Source organism: Protopterus annectens, chromosome 8.part0 (assembly GCF_019279795.1).
Source record: "Protopterus annectens isolate FY-2018-M chromosome 8.part0, PAN1.0, whole genome shotgun sequence".
Classification (NCBI taxonomy): domain Eukaryota; kingdom Metazoa; phylum Chordata; order Ceratodontiformes; family Protopteridae; genus Protopterus; species Protopterus annectens.
In genome coordinates this window covers 404637140-404661909 of record NC_056741.1, presented here as the reverse complement: position 1 = coordinate 404661909, position 24770 = coordinate 404637140, and the positions used below count along the sequence as shown (strand labels likewise).

General features: G+C 43.1%; 1 protein-coding gene across 1 annotated transcript in view; it reads left to right on the top strand.

The window, feature by feature from the left end:
- Positions 1–24770, top strand: part of PRPF3 (pre-mRNA processing factor 3) — a 1139821-nt gene that overhangs the window by 577387 nt on the left and 537664 nt on the right. Inside the window, exons 9-10 of the mRNA XM_044079913.1 lie at positions 12242–12548; positions 12811–12977. Of these exons, the coding sequence (XP_043935848.1) occupies positions 12242–12548; positions 12811–12977 (474 nt within the window). The remainder of the gene's footprint in view (positions 1–12241; positions 12549–12810; positions 12978–24770) is intronic.

The window sequence follows — 24770 nt, the reverse complement described above, 5'->3', positions numbered from 1 at the left end:
CAGTTGATTAATTTGCCATATTCTTTCCTAAATTTGCAAACAAAGGTGAATGCATGTTGCATTTTTTGTGTGCTTACAGACAATTACATTTTTATGTACATAAGACAAAAGATGTAAGAAAGACAGACCAATTATTTTCTTTACAGATTTGAAATTGGGTAAACTAGTCGCAAAAGTAACTTTAGCCAGATGGCTGGCTGTATTTCATTTATCTGTAACAAATTGGGTCTTACCTTAACTAAACCTGTGCCCATTCGACTTAGGTCCATGGCAACTTCTTCAGTATTCTATCCAGGTTTTCCATGGATGTCATTTGTGAAGCAACAAATTCAGCAAGTCCTCATACCTTTATCACTCATTACAAATTAGATCTGGCCTCGAGGGATAGAGCATCTTTTGGTTCTACTGTGCTCAGGAATATCTTTCCTTGGAGTCCATGTGGGGTGTTAGGTAGCTGGGGACTGTGTCTCAACAGCTGAGGATAGAATGAAAATTGACATTTCATTCTTCCTCAACTTCCCGCCCACCAAGCCCCATCCTTTATTTCTACAAACTTCTGGAGGAATGAGATATAAGGACACCACGGTCCTTTAGGTTGAGCAGCTGATATGGTTTCCTCTGTGGAACACATACATTTTTAAGTATCTCTTTATAGATGCATGTTAACAGATATTTTTTCTGGTAAAATCAGCAAACAAGATCTAAGGTATGTTAGGGGTTGTTGCATTATGGGTAAGGGAGAAGCTCAGACTTTATGGTTATCGTGAGCTTTAGTAACTGCCAAGTTGGATCCGAAGATCGAATCTGAACCCTAACACTTGAGGAAGAATGAAAATGGACAACACAGATGGAACGTTATGGTAAGTACATATCTTTTTTGAAAGACTGTACTTTCTAGTTGGTGCCAGATAACAGTAATTTGGTATGTCAGGTATGTCAGCAAACCAGAGGACAAGGTCCTACATTGCTTTCAAGTTAGCATGATTGCTTGGGACCTACCTTACAACACAGAGTGACTCTCAGTGCAGTCTGTATACCCTGTCAGGACTGTCATGGATCAACTGAAGAGACTGAAGGCACGCCTACACCAACTGGTATGACATGGATATCTTCCTGCAACTGGTGTACTACAAAACCTGTTTACAACTCCAAGCAACAGGCAGCTGAAAGAGTTCTGCTTAAGAGTACCTTGCAAGGAAACAATGGAATAGATGCCTTCTCTGTAAACTCAACAGGCCTATCTTTCCGTCTTCACTCTGCACCCTCCCAATGCTGTATAAAATGTGGAGATAGAGGGCCAAGATATTTATAGCACCTTTCTCGTCTAAGCTACACTGGTTGACCCTGATCATGGAAGTATTGAGGGGGGGTCTGAGTTCAGCTGCTACCAACATTCGTTGACCTTCCCTCTTAATCACAGAGGTCCTTGGTCCGTGCATCCCAAACTAATGACACTTTTGCTCATTGCTTGGATGTGTCATCCCGATGCCCTTCAGCCACCAGTACCCACAAGGTATGCTAGGAAGCTATTAAGGAGATTATGAAACCATCCACAATGAAATCTTGGATATCCAGTTTGAGAAGTTTTTCCATCTGATTATCTGGTAAAGAGGTGAGATCCAAAAGAAGCAACACTGCCACAGATACTGCAGTGTCTCATTTAGCTGTATGCCTCAGGTTTGGCTTATCTGTCTAAGTTCACTTCGCTGTCATTTCTTTTGCCGCATATCATTCACCTTTAGCAAACATGAGACTAGTGAAAGTATTTCTGAATAGAGTTTTGCACCCGAGACCGTCCATGAACAGGGCTGCCACACCTTGTGACTTGAACTGTGTCTTGGAAAGGCTTACTACAATCCCTTTTGAACTAGCTGCATCAACCCCTATTAAGAATGTGACTTGGAAAACTGCTGTGCTCTGCTCTGCTCATGGCCAATACCTCAGCTAAGAAGGTATCTGAATTGCAAGCCCTGATGTGCAAAGAGCCATTCTTGGGTTTTCACAGAGCATGGGCCTCATATTTTCTCTTCAGTCTTGTTTCATTAAGCTTGGTGGGAAGAAGATGGTGAGAGTTTGGAAGATGACACTGGGGCAGCAAGAGAAGGCTCTGCTCCTTCCTTGTATCCAGACTCATTCTCGTCAGTCACCCATTGGTACTGGTAGATTTGAGGCCAGTGTTCCAGCACTAGGCTCCATTGTCAATATTGATCTCCCTGATAATTTTAATGTTTGCAGTTCCATCAGTTTCTCTCAACTTAGATTTGTTCAATCGCAAGCATTTCTAGAATTAACATTTCGTGGCAACAAGATGTTGATCCTCTGTCATTACTGATGTCATTGCAGCTTGGGACTATTTTGAGTACCAATGTACTTGGTGTATGATGCCTGAAGCCTGTAACCGGTTACCTTCGTGTTGGTGCCACCGTTGTTTTTAATGTCTAGACTGGAAGTAGGAGACTTGAGATTGAATTTTCTGGAGCTGTTAGCTCCATACTTCAGTGCATATTGACACTGGGTATCATCTTCACATCTTTGTCTATGCAGACAGAAATTACCTTTGACTGACCAGTCTGCAGATTCTGCACTGTTTTGGCTTCAGCCACAGCACTACAGCCCTGGGTCTTCAGTTCCGTCATCTTCTCACAAGAGGGGAAAAGTGAAAAGCCTCCATGGAGATAAATGGTCTAGTTTATTCCACCTCCACATCAGACAGTTCTTTTCTGAGTGGCTTCAGAGAGAAGACATGCAAGTGGAAACATATAGATTCTTCTTTTGAGTCTCCCACCCCAGATACAGAGAACAGCAATTGAGAAGACTGCCCACTGTCCCCTCCTTGAAAGTGAAAAATTTGGGGAAATCCTGGAAGTTATGATGCAGAAGAGGGTTTGGAAAGTTGATCTCAACTCTGTGTATGAGTAACTTGTAGCTGCCTGCCATTTGGGTGGTTTCCCGGTAGGTGAAATTGTTTATTTGTGCTACAAAGAGCCTGTCAAGAGCCTGGTGTTGAACCTCCTGTTCAAAGGATACCAGACCAGATCCTCTAGTCTCTCAAGGAGTATGAATTTTGATTGAGGAGACTGTGGACAGTCTGTATTTATGGCTGCTACCCTCAAGAGGTGATCCTGAGACGAGAGATCTGTGGTCTACCCAAAAGGCAACGAGTTTAGAGTTCTAGTTTATTTTGGGAAATATGTCTCCACATCCAGCACCTTGTTTGTCAAGATACTAAAATGTGTCATATATGTGATCAGATTTCAGCATGAACTAACAGATGAGATGTAGATGTTCAGCATGTTATAGATGTTGCAGCATTGAGATCTACTGAACAAACTGGAGTTGTATTCAACCTGACCATGTGACTAGCCATGACAGTCAGTGGAGTCATCTGAAGAGTTGCAGCAGGGATTATTATTTTTAGGCATGCCTGGCTTCAGCACTGTATCTTTGCTGAGAACTTCAATGTGTCTTTCATCAGCACCCACTTGGAGGGAACTGAGTCATTCTGCCCTATGGTAAAAGCCAAGCAGCAGAAGAGAAGAGAGTAGAAAGGCACTTAGGGCTGGAGCGAATCAGCAAAATCTGGGGTTTGCATTCTTCTTCTTGGGAGCCTTTCACAAAACCCCTGAGAACTTGCCTGATACGAGTCCTCAATCAAAATTCATAGTCCATACAGCCATGTTTTAATTTTCCATCCACTTCTCTGCATTCAAGACAGTATCCCACAAGCTTCTACTGCACAGGCTTCACCTCCTTGGCCTTATAAATGACTCTATTGGATGTTTCACTATCTAGGCGAGTGTGAACAGTGTCATATGACAAGACTCATACTCCCTTTGCCTTTCCATTGAAACTGACATTCCTCAAGGCTGTCTTCTGTCCCTGTTCCCTTATAGCATTTCATTAACAACCTTAGTGATGCTACTAAAGATGCTTGCATCATACGGTATGCATATGATTCTAAACTTGTCTGCCCTATGTCTGACACTTTACAGCTATCTCAAGAGTTCTAGTTGGCCACAAGCTATAGTATTGGCTTAGTCTGATCCGACGATCAGATCTGAACCCAATGGTTGAGGAAGAATGAAAATGAACAACACAGATGGGAACGGTATGGTAAGTACATAACTTCTTTTTTTTTTTTTGTATACTAGACAGAATAAACTTGAGTTTATCCCTGCAATCAGGGGATGTCAAGAGATAAGTGTAAAATTCAAGTTATATCCAGCCATCTTCAGAATATTTTTTCTTGGAGGATCAACTATATTATAGCGGAACAGTCTCTGGAGGAAATGATGTTTACCCAAAAAGTGAGCCAACAAAGTTGAAGGGGACTCGAGCTTCTCAATCTTTTAACAATAACAAAGCCCATCGAGAGACTTTGCCAGTGAACCTTTTTCCATTGTTCCAAATAAAAATGCTTGACAGATTGTAAAACGCCCAGAGGCTGTTTAAAAGAGTCAGAAGTATCTTGGATTTGAACCAAAGACTGGTGTTAGGAGATCAAGCTGATCAGGAAGAGACCACCAGTAACAGTGTGGATTTAATGAATAAATGGGAGAACTCTGAATTACATTCATTAGTTTTGACACACAAGATCAAAGGAGGTTACTAGGCTATTGGCCCTAAGGTCTCTACAAGCCTAGCCATGATGTCCTTCAAGAATGCAACTGCAGTCATAACATATGGGTTGTCCTGCCTCAGGCAGCCCTCGGTCGGCCGGATTCCAAAGTCTGGGTCCGGCATCGGCTGGTGTCGCCTCCTCTTCGATGTCAGAACGGCTGGAGTATAAAGGCATCGGCCGACGCCATCTTCCTCGGTCTTTCTTGCCGCGCGGTGCCTGAAGCAGAAGGAGTTCGCAAGTGCCGGTCGGTCAGTTCCTATGTTTTCAGTACCGAAGTCATCTAAAAGCGAAGTACCCCATTGGGGAACATTTTTTCTTGCCTCAGCCGATGTCAGAACAAATTGAGAAAGTTAATAATTGTTGTCTTGTGGTAAACAAATACCTCATAAGGACTTCCATTCTTATTGCCTACCTTGCCTGGGCCCAGACCACGACGTCTCGGCCTGTGCTGCCTGTGCTTGCTTTAATAAGCGTGCACTCAGGCGCCAGGCAGAATTTGCCGAAGACTTTTTCGGCGAATCTTTCGCTTATATCATGCCGTCGGAACAACCGACTACTCAATCATCCAAAAAATGAAAGGACCGGGACCGACATCCTCTGCCCGCTTCCTCCACCGATACTCCTCCTAAACCCTTCGCGAGTGCTTCGGTCCCTTCAGAAGCGGTAATTCAAACGCTCCAGGCCGACGACACAGCGTTAACTCGTCCTTCGGTCTCTGAGTCTACACCAGTGCCGGTTGTTGACTTTCCTCCAGAAACCGAAGTTCTGGATCTACCCGACACCATTCCTGTGGACAAGGTTACTCCTGCATGTGGGGCAGCTAGGCCTCCTGTATCCATGTCCATCAAGGCCTTTGCACGTGCTAAGGCCGCCAGCCAGGCCAAGGCCCATCCTAAACCTACTGCCCAGGCCCCTTCTTCTGATAAAACAGATCATGTCTCTTGCTGCAGATCTTATTTCTCTTATCAGGGGGTCTCAGCCTCATCCAGACAGAGGTTCTCAGCCGCCTGCAGAGAAAAGGCCCAGAACTGAGCAGGCCGACAACCTCTCTTCAGATGAAGCCTCTGGGGATTCTGAGCATTCAGATACCCAAGAAGAATCCTTCCAGGCCTATGAGGACTCTGATGCTGAGGAATCAATTCCCTCTGCCTCTCCTCCAGAGGATTTTTCGTTCGGTGAAGTCCTACACTCTATGAGGGAGCATTTTAAATGGCAGGGTCAGGAATTCTCTGATTCCAGGAAAAGGCTACGTACCTTCCTCAAGCTAAACCAGCACAGACCTTTAGCTATCCCTCCAGTTATGGATGTCCTGGATGATGTTTTCACAGACTCCAGTGCTAACCCTGATTCTCTCCCTCCTGCTCCTGTCAAGCCAGACAGATATTATAGGGTCCCTGACACCCACAAACATCTCTTTAAGGCCCATTCTGTGGATCTAGAAACTATTTCACAGGGCCCCAAGGGAGTGGCTACTTCCACAGCCAAGAATCCACTGCCAGCGGATAGGGAAGCTAGGTCTCTGGAGAGATGGGGTAAAAAAGTTTATACCTCTACCACCCTGACCATGAGGTCACTTAACTGCCTTTTTCATATGTTTCAGTACCAGGATTTTTTTACTGGATGATTTACAGAAAAAGCTAGCCTCTCCTGAGCCTATTGATAGAAAGGCATTGCAGGATCTAGTACATAACACTCAGCAGGTTAGCAATCATTTTCTTCAGTGTGGTTATGATGCATTGGTGGCTTCATGTAGGGCAGCTATGACTGGGGCTGTTATACGTAGACATGCTTGGTTAAAAGAACAGCCACTGCCAGACCATGTTAAAGTAAAATTACTTGATGCACCTCTGGAAAAACAGAAGCTTTTTGGTGCTAATGCACAAGATGTGTTGAAGTCCGTTGAGGAAAAAGCTAAATCAGTACAGACAGTCAAAGATTTCCTCCAGGTTCAGCCACCCAGATTCAGCAGGAATTGGCCTTCAAAGAATTGGTCCTTTCCAGACACTGACAAGTTTCAAAGGGGAAAAAACAGGCATGCCCGAGGTAGAGGGCAATACCGAGGCTCCTACAGGGGCCGCCAATGGCAACCACCAAATTAAAGAAGTGGCGCAGGCAGTCCAGCTGCACCACAAGGACAACCACAATGACTTGACTTTCATACCGTCTACAAAGGCTCAAAGAGAAGCACCTTTGGGCGGAAAATTATCCTTATTCTTAAAAAACTGGCATATCTTAACCAAGGACAACTGGATTCTGTATTTAATAGACAAAGGTTACAGATTCCACTTCCATACTTTACCAATAAGACAAGGCATGCCAATCCTGCCACTTCATCAAAGGGCAGAGGCACTCATTCAAGTTTCAAAGCTGTTACATATAAAAGCAATAGAAAAGGTCCCTCCACAGGAACAAGGCCAGGGATTTTATTCAAGACTGTTCCTTGTTCCAAGAAAGGAAAACAAATGGAGACCTATACTGGACTTGTCTACTCTAAATACTTACCTCATTGTGCCAAAGTTCAAAATGCTGACGTTGCAGCAACTCCTTCCCATGCTGGGCAAGGGGTCTTGGCTGGTCACTCTGGACCTCAAGGAGGCATACCTGCATGTCCCAATCAGACAAAGCTGCAGAAGATACCTCAGATTTCTTGCAGGGACAGAGCATTATCAATTCTCAGCATTGCCGTTTGGCTTATCTACTGCGCCCAGAGTGTTCACGAAATGCCTGGCATCAGTAGTGGCACACTGCAGACTCCAGGGGATTCAAATATACCCCTACCTGGACGACTGCCTCATACAAGCAGACAACAAGCAAACCTTGATAGCAAACTTGGACTATGTCATTCAATTACTACAGGCCTTGGGATACACAGTCAACATTCAGAAATCAAGACTTCTGCCATCCCAACAGATTATTTTCCTAGGAGCCAAACTGGACACAAAAACACAGATGGCTTATCTCACAGAGGAAAAACAACAGCAGTTACCAGAGTACTTCAAAGGCCTAGCAAAGCTCTCCCAGCTGACTGCAAGGAAAATCCTGCAGGCCCTGGGGTTCATGGCATCTTGCATTCTTCTGATACCTTTGGCAAGACTTCATATGAGAAAGCTGCAATGGTACTTAAAAAGCTTATGGTCCCAACACAGCCAAAGCCTAGAGGACGTAATCCCACTCATTCCATGTCTGCAAAGAGAATTTTTGTGGTGGGCTCAAGCAAGTCAGTTAAACAAAGGCATGTCTTTCAACAAACCTCAAGCAGGTCAAATGATTACAACAGATGCCTCAGACCATGGATGGGGGGGCGCACATGGAGGGCAGATGCATACAAGGTCAGTGGACACCAAGGGAAAGGCATCTGCACATAAACCAAAAAGAGATGTTGGCAGTGATACATGCAATCGAGACTTTCGAAAAATCACTTCAACAAGGACATTTGCTAATAAGGACAGACAACACCACTGTTATGTGGTACATAAACAAGCAGGGAGGCACTTATTCTTATCCCCTCTGCAGACTAACTGTTTCTCTGGGAAAACTCCCTAAGTCTGAAGATACATCTGCAATCCCAGTTTGTGCCAGGCAAGGACAATGTACTGGCGGACAAGCTGAGCAGAAATTTCTTGGATCCACTGCTGACCAAGGTGATACTGAAGATCAAATCAGAACAACCAACAGGCATTTTGATAGCTCCAGACTGGCCAAGGCAGCACTGGTACCCATTGCTGTTGAGCATAACTCGGACCAAACCGTGGCCTCTGCCCCTATGGCCTCTGCTTCTAACACAACACAGTTACAGGACGGTTCATCAAAACCTGAAAACATTGCATCCGACAGCCTGGAGATTACCATAACTCCTTCCGATATCTCTCTTTCCAAAGAAGTTCAAGAGATCTTACTGGAAGCACGCAGACCTTCCACCAGAAAAACCTATTCAGCCAAGTGGAAGAGATTCATCATCTGGAATGCTAACAGGAGTCAGGATACAACAGTATTGAGTATACCTCAGATATTGGAATACTTGGCAGAAATGTTTCATACTGGTCTCTCATATTCTTCCATAAAGATTCATGCCTCAGCAATCTCAGCAAAATACAATTGTGATCCACCTGTGTTTTCACATCCTTTGCTAAGACAGTTCCTAAGGGGGATAAAGAATATCAAACCTCCCAGGAAACCGCCAGTACCTGCATGGGACCTCAACTTCGTCTTGGAAAAATTAACTCTTCCTCCCTTTGAACCAGCAGCAACTTCAGAAATGCAATTTCTCTCATGGAAAACTGTTTTCCTATTGGCAATCACATCAGCAAGAAGAGTCTCGGAAATACAGGCACTCATGGCAGTACCTCCTTTTTTTATTTTTCATCAGGATAGAGTCTCTCTAAGAACCAATCCTTCATTCATGCCAAAAGTAATTTCCAGGGTGTGTCTAAATCAAGCCATTCACCTGCCTACTTTCTTCCCCAATCCTCAAAACAGGGGGGAAGCACTGCTGCATACTTTGGACATACACAGGCAACTACGCTACTACTTGGACAGAACTAAGGCCACCAGAAAGTCTGACCAGATGCTTGTAGCCTATGCTGCTGGAGTACAAGGAAAAGCAATCTCCAAACAAACAATTTCCAAATGGATTGGACACTGCATCAGATTCTGCTATTCCTTTCATGGAAAAGGTGTGCCAGCCAATATTAGGCCACACTCCACCAGATCTATAGCCACATCCACAGCTTTCCTAAGAGGAGTGGCTACAAAGGACATTCTAGAGGCTGCTACATGGAGCTCCGTGCATACATTTACCAAGCACTACAACCTACCTTTATACTCCAGATCCCGAGCAGGCTTTGCTTCGGCAGTCCTGCAGGGCATTTTAGCTACACCATCACTTTCTTAGTTCCAACCACCCCAGCTTGGCTATGGTATTCAACCCATATGTTATGACTGCAGTTGCATTCTTGAAGGACATAGTACAGTTTTGTACCTACCATAAATGTAGATGTCCGATAGATATGCAACTGCAGTCGGATTCTCCCACCCTCCTACCCCTCTGCAACCTTCTTTATGGGTCCACTACCCCTATTCCTATTAGCTGGGGGTATCTCTATGGTGTATCTGTTTATTACTGTTGTGCATGTCTGGAATTCTTTATCCATTCACCAAATTTAGCCTTCCTAGGAGGGCACCTGGCATCTGGGGCAAGAAACACTGAGGAAGATGGCGTCGGCCGATGCCTTTATACTCCAGCCGTTCTGACGGAGAGGAGGCGACACCAGCCGACGCCGGACACAGACTTTGGAATCCGGCCGACCGAGGGCTGCCTGAGGCAGGACAACCCATATGTTATGACTGCAGTTGCATATCTATCGGACATCTACATTTATGGTAGGTACAAAACTGTACTTTCTACCCATGTTCTCTAACAGACCAAGATATATAGTGTATGTTTGCGTGCAAATCTAAGATCAGTGCTGGTTGCCCCTGTCTAAGAGGGACATAGGTGAAACCCCCAGTGTAAATTTACATTTTTTCGTCCAGTTCTTCAGGTTACCCTTAAGTAGGGTTATTGAGGAGCTCTGTTTACATGAATTGAAAGTTTGTTCCAGAGGAGTGGCAACTTCTGGGAGATGTATCTGTCTCTCCATCATGTCCTGTTAATATCACAGGCTAGGTTAAGATCCCTAGAGTGAGTGAATCTTATTCCATTGGATTTGTGGATGTGCAGCAGTTTTATCAAGGCAGGGTCTGAGACTGCTCTGTAGGCCAGGCACAAGTAGTCTCTAAGCAGTCTATACAATACCGAGCATCGTGACAGGGCCTTCAGTCTGTCTTTGTGTAGGTCATGTGTTGTAGGCCCTGAATTTTCTTGGTGAGAAACCTCTGAGGTCTCTCCAGTTGCTGCAGATGTCTGGTGAGGTACATACAGAAAGAGAGCATTGTACTCTGTTATTGGTCTGATGAGAGCTGAGTACAGGAGAGTTATAATAAGCCTCCTTAAATTTGAATGCTATACCATTGCTTATGAGGTGTGCAGTTAGATGACTTTCCTTATTAAAGACTGCTGCCAACTTGCATTTCTAAATCTTTCACCACTGGGTTTGAACTTAGGGGGATATTATTCATTTTGTAATTAGAAGGGATTTCTCCTTTGCCGAAGGGAATGAAAATGCAATTTTTTATGTTTAGTTGAAGTCATTGGCTTTGATATCAGTCATTTGGTCTATCTGCAAAGTCTTAAAAGCAGAGAGATGGCGGCACATTTTCTCTTTGTGTTGGCAGAGACGACTTGACCACTGTATAGCCAGCTTTTCTTTCTTTTTTTTTCTTTACTCTGTTTAACAGATTTGTGCAAGGTCCAGCAAAAGGAAAGTATTTTCTTTCTGACTGTAAATTTTTAATCTTGTTAGTAATGGACATGGCATTCAAGCTATAAGGACTTCAGGGAGGAAAACTTTGAATGTGGCAGCGCTGTATCAGTCTTGTATTAGCAAGGAGAATACTGGTCCTCTGAGCTAGCTTAGCTTTTAAGTAATATACACAGTAACCATTTTCTTCCATCTCTGATGCATCCAAGAATTTTGTATTTTTTCGTCTGTTTGACATACTGGTTAGATGCATTTCTAGGATCTCCAGACTTGCTTAGTACAATTGTCATTTGGTGATACACTGACATTAGTGAGGAGTCCGCCTCAATCAGATGATCTAAGTCGTAGGGATAAAGTTCCCAGTATTCCCTATGTTTCCATAATTTTTTTCCTCAGATTTCTTCTTATACTAGGCGAGTGTTGTTAATCTTTTGGCATTCATGCATTATTTGATTGATGCTAGAATTATTAGGGTGAGGCTGAGGCTAGGCTGTTTTTCTTACAGGAGAAACAGTAGAGAGGTAAGTTAGATGGCCTTCAGTTCATAGCTTTTCAGGTTGTAACCTCATAGTTGTCCCACTGAACATTTTTATCTTGATTTTATACTGCTCTCCAGGCACGTAGCAGTAACCAAGGGTATCCAGAAGTCAGAGTAGTTGCTGAGAGATTGTGGTCCACTGACTTAAATGCTGTGTGAAAAGGTGTAGTTTCATAGGTTCATAGATAAGTACTGGATAAGCTGCCCTTACAGGTCATTTTAAGCATAGCCAATGTCCCTTCAAAGATGAGAATCAAACCATGTATCTTGTGTCTCAGGTAAACTTCTTAACTCATTATGCCAACCCTTCAGAATTCCTTGGAGTAGGGAGCCGCAGACTTGAATCTCCTTATCTAGTCCTGATTTGTCCAGAAGTCCCAAGTTATTCTTCAGTTTTGATTCAGCCACGTCTTTAGCAGCCATGAAGGTTCTTCTCAAGTGATGCCTTATAAAGTAAACCTTAGCAGGTTAATCCACATATGTTTGTTCAGAAGGATAAAGTAAGGATTCATCTAATCATTTTTTTTATTTTAGTCTGACTTTTTCGTTTCTGAGAAGCCATGCATGTAGGGATGGTGAATGTCAATTGCTTAAATTATGTAAATCTGCATAATCTTAAAAAAATTCACAGATGTGCTGTGTATTTCACATAATTTGGTTAATTGGAAATGCGTCTGAAAATTTCTTGAATAAGGAGAGTGACATTTTTTTTTCATTTTTTAGTAGACTGGATCTGAAAGACCAGACAAAGCCTTCCCCACTAATCTTAGATGATCAGGGTCGCACTGTGGATGCCACTGGAAAAGAAATTGAATTGACCCATCGCATGCCAACTCTGAAGGCCAACATTAGAGCTGTGAAGCGTGAACAGTTTAAACAGCAGCTGAAGGAAAAACCATCTGATGACATAGAGTCAAGTGCCTACTTTGACCACAGGCTTTCAATTAACTCTGCCACCCGTATAAAACGGACCTTTAAATTTCATGAGCGGGGCAAGTTTGAGAAGGTAGCTCAAAGGTTACGAACAAAGGTAAATAGCCTATTCATAGAGGTTCACTTTTTTTTTTTATGGTTTATAATGCGATATTACTGTACCCTGGTTTCTAGTGTACGAGATTTCAGTATTATATGGTATGGTAGATTCCATATGGAGTTTGACTGAAGTACAAATTTGTTACCATTTAGTCACCTAATCTTTTGCATTTCTGACTCTCAGTACTTTGACTTGTTTGTGAGAAAGGGAACAAGTGGAACTGGAGACTTAATAATCAACTCATGTTTTCCTTTTGTAGGCTCAGCTGGAAAAACTTCAGGCTGAAATTGCTCAAGCAGCAAAAAAGACGGGCATTCAGGCATCCACAAAGCTTGCACTTATTGCCCCAAAAAAAGAACTTAAAGAAGGGGAAGTCCCAGAAATTGAATGGTGGGATTCGTACGTCATCCCCAATGGCATTTCACTGTAAGGAGCTGCGTTTTTCTATTTTTCATTTTTATATATATATATATATATATATATATATATATATATATATATATATATGTTTATACTTGAGTAGAGATTTTACAGTGTTTGTGCTAAGTACTTTGAATCAGGGTATGTTGTTAATAAGGACTTTTTTAAAGGATGGTTCTTACAGTGGTGCAGCAGTAGGATGTCACACACACCTTCATCAGTAGTTAGCTGTTCGCATTTTTCTACAGTATGTATATCCTACCTAGTTCCAGGTAACATGCACTTCGCTCCTCTATATTCTTTATATTTGATAGCTTTATATCCTTAAATAAAACTGGCACTACATTGTTTCATCTTTAGATTTCCTTGCAGCTTTGACATAATCAGCCACTAAGATTGTATTGACTTTCACATATGATTCATTGGCAGATTTCAGTAAGTACAAGAATGTAAGAAATTTTCTAAGCTGTACAGCTCCATCGTGGACTTTGTGGCATTTTAAGTTGAATGTTTGTCGTACCTGCAAACTTGGTAGATATGAGTGTGATAGGCAAGAGATTTACACATCTGTTTTTGTAGGGGACAGCACATAAGTACAATTAATTGTGAACTTTTTGCTGACTTGAATAGGGCAAAAAGATGAAGCTTCTCAAAGCTTTATCATCCGAGGAAAATTTGAAATGACTGGAAAAGGAGTCTAGGTTCATAGGGTCATAGGTAGGTACTAGGCTATTGGCCCTAGGGCCTATATAAGCCTAGCCAAATGGTACCCCGGCTTTTGCCACCCAAGAAAATTATTTTCCTGTGCCCCTATCAAGCACAGCCAGCAGAAGTGATCCCCGGGGTGAATTTCCTATCCCCCATCCAATCATCAAGATTTATCTTGAAGAGTGCTAATGAGGGGCTTTGTTTGATATAGCTAGGTAGTTTGTTCCAGAGTATGGGAAGTCTCTGGGACAGGAATCTATCCCTCCAGCATGTTCTGTTTATTGTGGTGACAAGGTTTAGGTCCCTAGAGCATGTAGCTTGGATGGATTGGGATTTCTTTAAGTGGAGCATGTCCAACAGCTCCGGGTTTGACATAGCTTTGTATGTTAGGCAGAGATCGCCTCTAAGTAGGCGATAAGTGACAGAGTAAAGCTGGAGTTTGAGATGGTCTGCGTAGAGCATCTGTTTAAGGCCGGTAATCCTCTTTGTGAGATATTTCTGTGGCCTTTCCAGTTGTTGTAGATGTCTTGTGAGGTACATACCAAAAGGGGCATTGTACTCAATAATGGGTGTAATGAGTGATGAGTAGAGGGGAAAAATGACCTCTTTTTTCCTGGATGAGAAACCTTTTGTGATGGTGTGCCACATAGAAGGATTTCCTGACTACTGTGGCAATGTGATTATCAAAGGAGAGTCTACTGTCCACCTGTGTCCCAAGGTCTCATCACACATTCGGTGTTAAGTAGACTACCGCCTATGTGGTAGTGCATGGGTACAGAGTTTTTACCGAAAGGGATGACAATGCACGTTTTGGCATTGAGCTTGAGGCCATGGCTTTGACACCAGGCATCTGTCTCAGTGAGGCCCTTTTGTAGGATGTCCACATCGTTAGGAGTTTTGATTATGGCTCCTAGTTTGCAGTCATCTGTGAACTTTGTTAGCCAAAGACCTTCTGTGTTAGCCTGTACTTCAGAGAAGTAGATGCCAAACAGGGGAGGATCCAGGACTGAACCCTGTGGTACTCCACTTGTCACTGGTCTGAAGTTGGATTTAGAGTCTGCTACTTTCACAGAGTGGGTTCTGTCAATGAGCCAGTTGGCAACCCATCTTGTGACATAAGGATTTATACCTAGTTTAGTGAGTTTATCTATAATTCCAGAGTGGGGGATGGTGTCGAAAGCCTTGGCGAGATCTAGATAAGCTGTGTGAACCACCTTACCCTCATCTACAGCTTTGTTGACAGATTCAAAGAAGTAAATACATAGGAAAGAAACATACTCTAACACTTTCCTCCACTTCTCTAGTTGTCACCCCTTTCACCAGAAATGCTCAGTCATCAAGGGCCAATTAGTGAGGGCAGCCCGCGTTGTAACCACAGAGAATGACTTTAAAGAGGAATGTCAACTGTTGAAAGCAATGTTTGTACATTGAGGTTATCCTTCAGGTTTAATTGATGAATTAACTACTGAAGTTCATCATAAACGAGCTAAAGGAATGTATAAACCTATTTTAGGTAACAAAAGTTATCATATTACACCCGTGCCTGAATTAGGTAAAAATGGATGCATTGCTTCTGTTCTACCTGTTAATTCTACAGGAACAAGGTTTGTTACTACTTACAATGTTTTAAGTTATTATTGTATAAGAATTTTGCGAAAAAATTGGGGTATTTTTGCTAGTAACTCAGGAGTCTTAAACAAGTTAGGAGAATATCCAGGCACTACATTTAGGAAAGGTAGAAATCTTAAATCATTATTTGAACAGCAAAAATGTAAACAAGTTAGGACTGCTGGTATGTACAAATGTCAGAACTGCAATTATTGCAAATTTGTAACTGAATCCAGCAGGTTCCAAGTACATGGCTTCCAATACACAAGTTAAGATGGGTTAATTGTAACTCTTGGATGGTCGTTTACTTGGCTCAGTGTCAGGGATGTTTGGCATTTTACATAGGCAAGACGGAGAGGAGGCTCCGTGACCGTATGTATGAACATCTTTATGCCATCAATAAGAAAAAAACGGATAATGCTCTAGCCAAACATATTTTTGAATTCCCTGAACACAGTTTTAGAGTCTTAGTTATTGACCAAATTATACAAGACAAAAGAGGTGACCCTACACCATTACTTTTGGAAGAATTAGAACTATCTTGGCAGATCAGACTTGATGCTTATAATTTACCAGGGTTAAATGCGAATTGTAGCTTGAGTAGTGTTTTAAAACTGAAGAGCCTTAAAAGGTGATTTTAGCCATAGGTTGTTTTTAATGAAGTAAATATTTACTTGTATACATACATGGATTATGTATACACGTTATTAAAGTTTGTTAACAAATATAATGCATAGTAAATGATGAGACATTTTTGTGATGTTCTGAAGTATTTACATTTCTTAGGTGTTATTGTTTGATACGAGTATTTTAATATAGTTAGTATGTATTACATACTTTATTTAATGACATTATTTAGTTGTATGCCTTTAAGATTAAGCTTTCAAGCTTAGCATTAGTGCTGTGCTACTTTTTGTATATTTATACATTTTTCATGCATACATTATTTGTAAATATCTTTCTACCTTTAAGGGGATGGTATTAGATTGTTGTTAAGCCATTGTGTTTGTTAATTGATTAATTGTTTAGTGAACTCAAAGTATATATACTACTATTGAGGAGTAAATGGTTGTCTGAAGAAGTTTGCCGATAGCGCAAATGAAAAGCGCTTTACATGATTAAATTATTTTAATTATTTAATTTACTGGTGTGCTACTCGTTTTGCTTTTCCCGGATTTTAAGTGCTTCAAAGAAGTCTATCGGGTTTAGGAGACATGATCTGCCTTTTACAAACCCAAACTGGGTAGGGTCCAGAGTTTGGAGATTACCAATGTCATTGTTTATAAGTTAGCCATGCAGACCAGTGCTCTTCAGGCTAATGGGGCAGTAGTTCCCGGGGTCTGTGGTGGCTCCCCCTTTGTGGAGTGGGATAACTGCTGCTGTGCACCATTCAGTGGGCACAAAGCCTGAGGTGAAGCTATGATTGAACATGGTGTTTAGGTGGGGTGCCAGTTAGTTCTGTAGTTCATGTAGAATGCAGCCTGGGATGTTGTCAGGTCCCATGGATGCTGTGTTCTTGGCTTTGGAGAGTGTGTTTCTTTACCTGTGCAGCCATGATTACAGGAACTTTACATTCTTCCAGTATAGAGATGGGCCATTTAGGGGGTGAGAGAGGGATAAAGTTAGCACTGAACTTGTCTGTCAGGATGTTGGCAATATCAGTTGGTTCTGTATATTTAGTGCCATTGTGCTGTAACTCAGAGCAGATGTTCTTCGTGTTTCACTGCTGCAGTCATTACATTTGGGTAATCTGCTGGCAGGTTGCCCTCAGTCGGCCTGAATAACAAAGTATTGGGTCCTGCATCAGTTGCTGTCTCCTCTTCCATGACGTCAGGTCGTCAGGGGTATAAAACATGTAACCGATGCCATTTTATTCAGTCTTTCTTGCCGAGTGGTGCCCGAAGCAGAAGCAGTTCGCAAGTGCCGGTTGGCCGACTCCTGTAATTTTCGCATTTGAATTTCAGAACCAAAGTCTTCAAACTAAAGCTAAGTACCCCCATTGGGGAAACTTTTTCTTGCTCCTTACCGATGTCAGTAAAACTTAATAATTGCATTACTTGTGGGAAGCAAATACCTCATAAGGATTTTCATTTGTACTGTATTCCTTGCCTAGGCCTAGATCACGTGCCTTGCTGTCGGTTTTGTGCTAGATTTAACCAACGCACTATTAAGCGTCTGTATATTTTTGCTTCTAAATATTTTGGTTCAAGATTTAATTATCCTGAAATGTCGTTGGTTAGCAATCCGACTACCGGAGTTCACAAAAAACGCAAAAAAAAGACAGACTGTCGAGGTCCAACACCGACGACTAAGCTTCTCCTAGGCCAGTCGCTGGTTCACCGGTAATCAGTGAGGTGCTTTTGCAGCCCCTGATACCCACTACTTTTGAGTCGCAGGCTTCTACCGAGACCCATTTGGTGTCTGGTATGCCGCGAGATTCTCAGAGTGTTGAACCCACAGATGTCTCTCTCTTGGATGCGTCCAGAGCCGCTGAGCAGGCACCGGCTTCTGCGGGTATTTTCAGGCCTCAACATTTTTATATTAAACCAACGCCAGCCTCAAAAACAAGGTCAAAAACATCTTCTATGTCTAAAAAAAACATGCATGAGCCTCGTGCTCAGGCCCCTATGCCTAAAAAACAGATGATCAAAATGGCTGAGGATTTAATTACCTAGATCAGGGGTTCCCAACCCCCCCCCCCCCCCCCCCGCTAAGAGGCCTTGGCAAGGCACTAATTATGAATCTTCAGATCAGGTTTCCATTTCTTCTGATTCCTCTTCTGATCAGGAATTTTCTGTTCCACCCTATGAGGATTCTGATGCAGAGGAATCCATCCCATCTGCATCTCCTCCTGAGGATTACTCTTTTGGAGAGACTTTGCATACTTTAAGGGAACATTTTCACTGGGAGAGTCAGGACTTCTCTGAATCAAAAAAGAGGCTTAGGGATTTCCTTCTTCCTCAGCATAGGCCTTTGGCAGTACCTCCTGTATTAGACATTGTTGATGTGTTTTCGGAATCAAGCATGGCTCCCAATTCCCTGCCTCCGGCTCCTAGTAACTCAGACAGATATTACAGGGTTCCTGACTCCCACAAATTTCTATTCAAAAATCCTGCTGCTGATCCTGAGACTATTTCTCAGGGTCCCGGGGGTGTAAAGGTCTCTAAAGCCAAAAATCCTACCCCCTCTGACAGATTCCAGGGCGCTGGATAGATGGGGAAAGAAGGTTTATACGTCTGCAACCTTGGCAATCAGGGCCTTAAACTGCCAGTTTCATATGCTTAAATATCAACAGCATGTTATGGGCTTACTGAAACAGAAAATTATGTTGATTTCTGATTGTGTGGAAAATAAAGAATTAGAGGAATTATTGCATTCAGCAGAACAGGTTGGAAAGTATACTTTGCAATGTGGCTTTGATTCCTTGGAGGCCTCTTGTAGGGCCACAGTTACTGGATCTGTGATTAGAAGGCATGCCTGGCTCAAGGATCAAAATCTGCCTGATCAAGTTAAAGCTAAATTGTTGGATGCCGTTTTGCAGCATGATACTCTGTCTGGTAATAAGGCAGAAGAGGTTTTAAAAAAAATTGAAGACAAAGCTAAACCTATGCAAACTGTAAAAGATTTCCTGCAAGTGCAGCCACCCAGGTTCAGTAGACACTGGTCTACTAAAAATTGGTCCTTTCCTGTGTCCAACAGAGCCACTGAAGGCAAACCCAGGCACTCAAAAGGCTCCAGATGTCAATCACAGGGTTCTTACGGGTCAAAGCAATGGGGGTGCCTCCACCTCCAAAACTGGAGGAAACAAAGCACAACCCTACAGTAAGCAGTCTCAATGACTTTCCTCTACCATCGCCAAGCACTTACCTTTTGACAGCCCCCTTGGGGGGAAAACTAGCATTTCATGCTCAAAATTGGCAGTTAATTACCCAGGACAAGTGGGTATTAAACATAGTATCCCAGGGGTACAGATTTAATTTCCATACTTTGCCAATTCCAAACGGATGGCCGGATCTGCCACAAAACCAGTGGGCAGAGGCCCAGAAACAAGTGATGTCCCTCGTGGATATGGGGGCTATTCAACCGGTACCAGAAAAGGAAAAAGGACAAGGTTTTTATTCAAGACTTTTCCTGGTACCCAGAAAAGACAATTCATGGCATCCAATACTGGACTTATCGATTCTGAACACGTTCCTGGACATTCCAAAATTCAAAATGCTGACTTTACAACAGCTACTGCCTATGCTAGGCAGGAATGCTTGGTTAGTAACTGTAGACTTAAAAGAGGTATACTTGCATATCCCAATAAGGGAATCAAGCAGAAGATACCTCCGCTTCAAAGCAGGTTTTTTGCATTACCAATTCTCTGCACTGCCCTTTGGCTTGTCTACTGCACCCAGGGTTTTTACAAAGTTCTTGGCACCAGTAATTGCATTCTGCAGACAAAGAAGCATTCAAATTTATCCTTATCTGGACGACTGTCTCATTCAAGCAGAGGACAAGGACACTCTTCAACATCTGGCATTTGTAAAAAGGCTTCTAGCATGCCTAGGGTACACCATAAATTAAAAATCACAACTGGTACCCTCTCAAATAATTACATTCCTGGGTGCAAGCTTGAATACAACTGCCCAGATGGCTTACCTCACGCCAGACAAACAAAGGCAACTGACAACATACTTCAAACAAATGGCAACAAAAACCCAGTTATCTGCAAGACAAATTCTGCAAGCTTTGGGTTCATGGTATCCTGCATTCTGCTAATTCCATATGCGAGACTGGTACCTAAAACGTTTATGGAGTCAACATTGTCACAGTCTGGAAGCAATGATTCCTCTCATTCCCTGCCTACAACAGGAGTTTCTTTGGTGAGTAGAGACATGTCACCAAAACAAGGGACTGTCATTCACTCTACTCCCTGCCACCCAAACCCTAACTACAGACTCATCAGACTATGCTTGGTGGGCACCTGGCGGGGAGATGCATTTAGGTCAAATAGAGCCCAAAACAAATGCATCTGCATATCAACCAGAAAGAGATGCTAGCTGTTCAGAATGCTCTGACAGCCTTCAAGGACTTCATCCAGGACAACTACTGATAAAGATGGACACCACCACAGTTATGTGGTACATAAACAAGCAGGGGGGTACACATTCCTACCCCCTTTGCAGACTAGCCATGGCCTTGTGGAACACAGCTTTGACTTACCAAATACATCTTCAAGCTCAATTCCTGCCAGGAAAACAAAATACTCTGGCAGATGACCTAAGCAGAAATCTTATGGACCTGCACGAGTGGAAATTGGATCCACAAATCTTCAGCATGTTAACACAGAAATGGGGGAGCCCAGACATAGATCTGTTTGCCTCCCCCCAAAATTATCAACTGGACAATTTCTGCACAAGAACTTATCACAGAAAAGCATGGAAAGTGGATATCCTATCCTTCAGTTGAAAAACCCATCAGTCTATGCCTTTCCCCCTCTGCCTCTTCTCTCCAAGGTCTTACTAAAAGTCAGACAGGAAAAAAACAAAAATGATCCTAGCTGCTCCAGACCAACCTCGCCAGCACTGGTACCCAATTCTAAGGAATATGCGTCAACTTCCTCCTTGGTACTTGCCTCAAATACCTCATCTACTGTTTCAGCAGAACAATCAAATTCTGCACACCCAGCTCCAAACTCTAAACCTTGCAGCATGGCTGATCATTTAATTATTCAAACATCACCTCTCAGTAAATCTGTGATGGATGTAATTTTGGAAGACAAGGCCTAGTACTAGAAAATCTTATTCTGGTTGTGTGCTTGGAACCAAGCACAAGGAACGGACACAGCAAAGCCCAATATCCCTCAGATTTTACAATATTTGACTGAGATGCTTGACAAGGGCATATCTTTTTCTTCAATAAAAACCCATGCCTCTGCCATCTCGGCTTATTACAACAATGAGCCTCCCCTCTTTTCTCATCCTCTGCTTAAACAGTATCCTTAGAGGGGCCAAAAATTTAAGACCTTCCAGAAGATTGCCAACTCCTACATGGGACCTCAACTTTGTGCTGGAAAAACTCATCCTGCCTCTGTTTGAACCAGCAGCTACTGCAGATATAAAATTTCTATCTTGGAAAACAGCTTTCCTCTTGGCAGTCACTTCAGCAAGAAGAGTTTCTAAACTACAGGCTCTCATGGCTGTGGAGCCTTTTATTACATTTTACCTGGACAGGGTGCCCCTCAGGACCAATCCTTCTTTTATGCCTAAGGTGGTATCCATTGTGGCTCTTAACCAGACAATTCACCTGCCAACATTTTACCCAAATCCGCAGAACAAAGGGGAGCAGATTCTGCATTCATTGGATGTACACAGACAGCTAAGATTCTACTTAAACAGGACCAAATCTCTAAGAAAGTCTGAGCAACTACTGGTGGCATTTGCTGCAGGATCAGAGGGGAAGGCTATATCAAAGCAGACTATTTATAAGTGGATAAGCCACTGCATTCGTTTCTCCTACTTGCACCATGATAAACCTGTGCCCAAGGGGATCAAGGCACATTCCACCAGGGCTGCCTCTACCTCAGCAGCTTTTCTGAGAGGGGTTCCAACCAAAGACATTCTAGAGGCTGCTACTTGGAGCTCTGTTCATACCTTCACAAAGTGTTATCATTTTCCTCTCTTCTCCAAATTCAGGGCAGGCTTTGCCACTGCAGTTCTGCAGGGCCTTATAGCCACTCCTAATGCTATTTAATTCTATCCTCCCATCCATAGCTTTGGGATTCTACCCAAATGTAATGACTGCAACAGTGAAACATGAAGAACATGGTACAGTTGTGTACACTTACCATAAATTTAGATGTTCAGTGTATTCACTGTTGCAGTCCGGGTTACCCACCCGCCATCTCCCTTTTTTGATATCTTTTCTTTCCTTCACTTTATACTAAAGCCTTTGCTTTTAGATGAAGATAAAGTTTATGTTGCTAAAAGTGAATTTCTATATATTTCTGTTTATATATATATATATATATATATATATATATATATATATATATATATATATATATAAATTTTTACTCCCCATTTGGGGGGCACCTGACATCTGGGGCAAGAAAAACTGAATAAAATGGCATCGGCTGCATGTTTTATACCCCTGATGACCTTACGTCATGGAAGAGGAGACAGCAGCCGATGCAGGACCCAAGACTTCGTTATTCAGGCTGACTGAGGGCAACCTGCCAGTAGATTACCCAAATGTAATGACTGCAACAGTGAATACACTCGAACATCTACATTTATGGTGAGTGTACACAACTGTACTTTCTCAGAATCCAGTTTGGCCCCTGATTCCCTGCCTCCAGCTCCTAGTAAACCTGACAGATACTACAGGGTTCCTGAGTCCCACAAGTTCCTTTTCAAAAATCCTGTTGCATATCCAGAAACCATTTCTCAGGGGCCCAAGGGCATTAAGGCTTCTACTGCTAAAAATCCTACCCCTTCTGATAGAGACTCCAGGGCGCTGGATAGATGGGGTAAAAAGGTTTATACTTCTGCAACCTTGGCAGTCAGAGCTTTAAACTGCCAATTTCATATGTTAAAATATTAACAGCATATTATTGGACTGCTTAAACAGAAAATGATGTTGATTCCTGACTGTGTGGAAAATAAAGATTTACAGGATTTAATGCATTCTGCTGAACAAGTTGGAAAACATACTTTGCAATGTGGTTTTGATTATTTAGAGGCCTTCTGCAGGGCTGCTGTTACTGGGTCTGTGCTTAGAAGGCATGCTTGGCTTAAGGAGCAATCTTTGCCTGATCATGTTAAAGCTAAATTGTTGGATGCTCCTTTAAATCAGGACCGCCTGTTTGACAATAAGGCTGAAGAAGTTCTAAAAAAGATGGAAGATGAAGCTAAATCTAAGCAAACTGTTAAAGATTTCTTACAAGTGCAACCTCCAAGATTTAGTAGGCACTGGCCTACTAAGAATTTGTCCTTTCCAGCCCCTTCCAGATCCTCTCAAGCCAAACTCAGACACAGCCAAAACACCAGGATGTCCTTCAAGGATGCATCTGCAGTCATAACATATGGGTTGTCCTGCCTCAGGCAGCCCTTCGGTCGGCCGGATTCCAAAGTCTGGGTCTGGCCTCGGCTGATGTCGCACTTTCCCCGACGTCAGAGTGTCTGGGGTATAAAAGCATCAGCCGACGCCATTTTCCTCAGTCTTTCTTGCCGCGCGGTGCCCGAAGCAGAAGCTGTTCGCAAGTGCCGGTCGGTCAGATCCATTGAATTCAGCTACCGAAGACTTCGAAAAAAGCTAAGTACCCTGTTGGGGACTCTTTCTTGCCTCAGCCGATGTCAGACAAAGTAAATAATTGTTTAACTTGTGGGAAACAAATACCTCATAAGGATTTCCACTCCTACTGCCTTCCTTGCTTAGGCCCAGACCACAACGTATCGGCCTGTTTAGCCTGTGCTTCCTTCAACCGACGAACTCTTAGACGTCGGTCGGAGTTTGCAGAGGAATTTTTTGGAGCCGCTTTTGCTTATAAAATGCCGTCGGAGACTCCGACTATGCATATGGTGAAAAAACGCAAGGAAAAGGACCGACACTCGCGGCCCGCGATTTCGGCTGAAACCACGGCTAGGACTACCGCGAGTGTCTCGGTTTGGGCTGAAACAGAGTCCTCGGAGATTCGTTCTTCCGAAACCATACATCCGACCACCGGGGCCCGGGAGGCCCCGGCTGAGTCGGCTACAGAACTTCCTACCGAAACTAGTGTTCAGGAAATGTCCGACACCATACCTTTGGACATTTCTACTCCTGCACGTGGGGCAGCTAGGCCCCCTGCTTCCATGTCCATTAAGGCCTTTTCTAGGGCTAAAGCTGCCAAACTATCTAAAGCTTTGCCTACCAAAACTACTTCCCAGAGGCCTTCCTCTAGTTCACAGATCCTCAGCCTTGCTGAGGACCTTATTTCCTTAATTAGGGGTTCACAACCTCACCCAGACAGGGCCTCTCACCCTCCTCCGGACAAAAGGCCCAGGACTGACCCCTCTGACCCACACTCTTCAGATGATTCAACGGATGGGTCTGAGTTGTCAGACCACCAGGAAGGGGCTTACTCGCCTTATGAGGATTCAGATGCTGAGGAATCTATCCCTTCGGCCTCCCCTCCTGAAGAGTTTTCCTTTGGTGAGACTCTGCACTCCATGAGAGAGAATTTTCAATGGCAAGGTCAGGATTTCTGTGATTCTAGAAAAAGATTAAGAACCTTTTTGCATTTGCCTCAACATAGGCCCTTAGCTATACCTCCTGTTCTGAATGTAATTGATGATGTGTACAATGATGTCAGTACAGCCCCTGATACTCTTCCTCCGGCCCCTGCCAAGCCTGACAGATACTATAGGGTCCCGGATTCTCATTTCCATCTGTATAAAGCCCATTCTGCAGACCCAGAAACTATTTCTCAGGGCCCTAAAGGGGTTGCGGCCGCTA